The following is a 3,848-nucleotide window of genomic DNA, read 5'->3' as shown; positions in this document are numbered from 1 at the left end:
GGCTGCTTTTAACATTGGAGATGATTCTCTTATTTAAGTATGCTGCACAGTATAGGGAAGCTATAAGCTATGATGGACAGATATGAGTTTGGTGTTTGGATCTATCCTACTCCAGATCCATATCTGTAAAACATGATCACTCAGCTTTTTAAGTGTAGAGACAAATGTGAAGTGCTTGGAAGTTGGAAGCTATATAATGCTAAATACTACTACAATTTTAATAAAAATAAAAATAAATTTATTTCCTAAGCAAACTTGATTAGTACTTAAAGAATTGTAATTAAACTACTAATTAATTTCAATGACAAAATCTTGTTGGAATAAGATTGTCTACAACAAAATAGTAACATGAAGTTATCCACATTTCAACAAAGTAAAACCATCTATGTCGCCAATAAGAATTTACATATAAAACAGTAACAATTCCGAATATCACAATTACGTACGATGTTGTAAATGTGATAAAAAAACTGTCCGTGTCAATTAAATTATCATCTCGTTCATTTTCGATTGAAGCCTCCGACATAGTTGTTGGTGATCTACAAATGGGTAATGGCAGTCCACAAAGAAAAGTATTTCCCTCATAGCTATTCTCGTTGAAGGTTGCAAATTGTGCTTTCCATTCTGGAATTTCGCCTGATAAGTTATTGTATGCCACACTGAAAACAGCCAATTCCTTTAACTCCACAAGTTGATGAGGGATTTTCCCATTCAATTTGTTGTAGGAAAGATCCAAACTTTCGATTTGCTTCAAGTTTGAAAATGTTGATGGGATCAATCCTGTCAAGTTGTTGTGTGATAGATTCAATGTTTGAATCCTTGTCAAATTTCCAACTTGAGGAGGAATATGACCGATTAGCTTGTTACAAGAAAGATCAAGTCCTGATAGGAGGCTAAGCACTTTTCCTTGGAAAATGTACGCAATGTTCTTTGTTGTGAACTCAAAAAATTCTTGGATTTTCTTTTCTACATGTCCCTGATGGCCTTTGATGGAAAACAATATTTTAAATTGCTCATCAGGACTAGAACTATTGTTATAACTTTCATGAAGTTTGGTGTTATCAAAACAAGGAGGAATAAGACCGTGAAGATTATTATTAGAAAGATCTAACAATTGTAGTTGGTTCAATCCACACAATTGAACTGGCACTTCACCTTCAAGATTATTGTTACCTAAGATAAGGTGGCTTAACTGAGAAAGCCCATCAATCCAATCTGGAATGCTGCCATTCAAGAGGTTATAGCTAAGATCTAATGTCACAAGGGAAGAGCAATTAAAGAAAGTACCTCCTTTTAGCTGTCCATGTAACATATTTTTCGATAGGTGAACTTGTGTGATAGAGAGAGGATGGAAACAAGATGGTAAACTTCCAGATATATTGTTGTCTGAAATGTCCAAAATCTGAAGCGAATAAAGATGACAAAACTCCACTGGAATAGGACCTTCAAGGTGATTCTTGGGCATTATAATATGTATTAACCATGTGAGATTACCCAACCATCGTGGAATCTTACCCGAGAGACTGTTATTATTAAGATACAATCCTTCTAGTGAGGAGCATTTAGACAAACTTTGTGGGATCTCTCCTACGAAGTGATTGCCTTCCAATTGTAACCATCTCAAGTTTATCAGGTTAAAGTTTCTGGAGAACATATGACCTTTTAAGCTGTTGTTTGATAATGCAAGAAACTCCAAGTTGACGCAACCCATGGCCAAGTGCTCGGGGATTTCACCAGTCAATTGGTTGTTGGATAAGTCCAGAATTTGGAGAAGGTTCATATTACCAAATGAAGAGGGAATGCTACCGTCCAAAGCATTCATTGAAATGTTGAAGGATATTAAACGTGGTAAAATATCTCCAATTTCTACTGGAATGTGGCCTTGGAAGTTGTTGTTGGAGACATCCAACAGTCTTAAATGCCTGTGTGAATGAATTGGCAATCGAAAAGGTCCTGCAAGAGAATCATTGACGAGAGAAAGTTGTCTTAATTTTGTGTTGTTTTCCAACAACCAATTTGGAAATTCTCCATTCATTTGTATGCGTGAGAAATGAACATCCTCCAGGTCATGTTGATAGTAAAGGAATTTGGGGAATGTGACACCATCTCCATAACTGGAAGACAATGAAAGAGATGCTAGTTGGAATTTTGGGGTGGTCAAAGTATGTGACTTAGTTATTTTTGCATTTATTGGGTTGTTGTCAGCATAGAAAATTTTGAGTCTTGAGTGATTAAAAAGTGGTTCAAGTGAAATTGGGATGTGGAAGTGATTGTTTGAAAGGCTCAGCTCTTCAATGGATGTCAAGTAAAAGAGGGGAGATGAGGAGATGCTTCCAGTAAGTTGATTGGAAGAAACATCTAATATTCGGAGGGATGTCATATTTGCCAAGCACCAAGGCAAGCTACCTCTTAATTCATTATCAGCCATGTGCAACTCTTGCAGATGCACCAGCGAACAGAGGCCTGAAAATTTATTAATTTATCCATCAGTACAATAAAAAAATTAACAAATACATAGCATTCTTTTATAAGTGATTGGTTTTTGTAATTATATATTTAATCAAAAATTAATATTATAGATTAAGAGGGAACGGTGGGAGCATCTTATTAACCTTGAAGAATCCCACTGCTGTTAGTGATAGCACTAGAATATGACAGTGATAAGTACTTAAGAGAAGGCATCGATTCACCGATGATTTGAAGAAAGCTGGTGTTGAGTACAATGCGCAAGTCATCCATGTCCAAATGTTCCAAACTCTTGAAATGAGGAAAACCTAGCAGAAACATTAAACAATAAAATAAATAAATAAAATGTTGAACACGTAGGACAACAATGAGTTCACAATCAACACTTTTCTTTTACCTTGACCACGTACGACACCATTTACTTTACAATCAAGCATCGACAGATTTTTTAACGAAGGAAACATTAATGCAATGCTTTGCAGAAAGCTTATGTGGAGAGAGGAACCGTGCAATGTCAAATATTCCAAGTTGGCGAAATTGTGCAACTCTGTTTAGAATTAGAAGGAAGAAGCAACAAATTTCACTTTTATTAATAATATGGAAAATTAATTAATTAATTAAGAGTTTGTTTATGAATTTGACCACATCTATACCTTTTACTTACCTTGAGTAGTGGTCACTGTATCGGTAAAATTATTATAAGAGAGGTCAAGATTGTTGAGGGATGGGAATGATCCCATTGACTGTAACAACTTGCTTCCATCTCTAATTCCAACTCCCAATAGATACAAAGTTTTCAACTTCCTCAAACCTTTGTAACCTGTTTATTAATAATAATTTTGAAAGAATTGAAGAGAATCAAAATTCATTTTTTCTAAATTTAGAGCTAAACGAAATAAATGACTAATTCAATTTGGAGTCATTTCATATTTAGAGCAACATTGTTTTTCAATTGCTGTAAAGATTAAAGAACCGAAATCAAATCTTTATTACATTCTATTTTTGAAATAATAGTATTACCTTTTGTTTTTTGAAATAATATGAATTCTCTGTTTCTTTATTTTTTTTTTCAATTATGTTTCTGTACCTTTTGGGCCTTCCCTAATCAAACGAATTAAATTAATGTAATTGAATAATATTTTAATAGTTTACCTTGAGGAACCTCAAAATTGTCTATTTCATTGCCGCTCATGTCCAACTCCTCTAAGTTGCTCAAGGAATCAAATTCTGCAAACATGCCAAGAAGCCAAGACTTAAGACTTAAAACAGAGTTAATTAATCAATAAAAACAAAATGATAAATTTTATCATTTTTAACTGGACAAAATGATAAATTAGTCATGGGGTATTTGCTTCATAGTTAGAGTAATTATTTTTTTTATC

The 3,848-nt window shown here is 34.0% G+C and overlaps 1 protein-coding gene across 1 annotated transcript; it reads right to left on the bottom strand.

Moving 5' to 3' along the window:
- Positions 1–298: 298 nt before the first annotated feature.
- Positions 299–2,428, bottom strand: LOC112098106 (probable LRR receptor-like serine/threonine-protein kinase At1g34110). Its single transcript, XM_024183722.1, has one exon. It carries the CDS (start codon positions 2,426–2,428, stop codon positions 299–301), a length of 2,130 nt encoding a protein of 709 aa, XP_024039490.1.
- Between the last annotated feature and the right edge of the window lie 1,420 nt (positions 2,429–3,848).

The sequence above is a fragment of the Citrus clementina genome, unplaced genomic scaffold, assembly GCF_000493195.1.
Source record: "Citrus clementina cultivar Clemenules unplaced genomic scaffold, Citrus_clementina_v1.0 scaffold_5, whole genome shotgun sequence".
NCBI lineage: Eukaryota > Viridiplantae > Streptophyta > Magnoliopsida > Sapindales > Rutaceae > Citrus > Citrus x clementina.
This window is presented reverse-complemented; position numbering and strand designations above follow the sequence as displayed.

What these genes read in the sequence shown, in the direction of transcription:
- LOC112098106 (XM_024183722.1), bottom strand. Translation starts at nt 2,428, where the DNA reads ATGGCTGATAATGAATTAAGAGGTAGCTTGCCTTGGTGCTTGGCAAAT.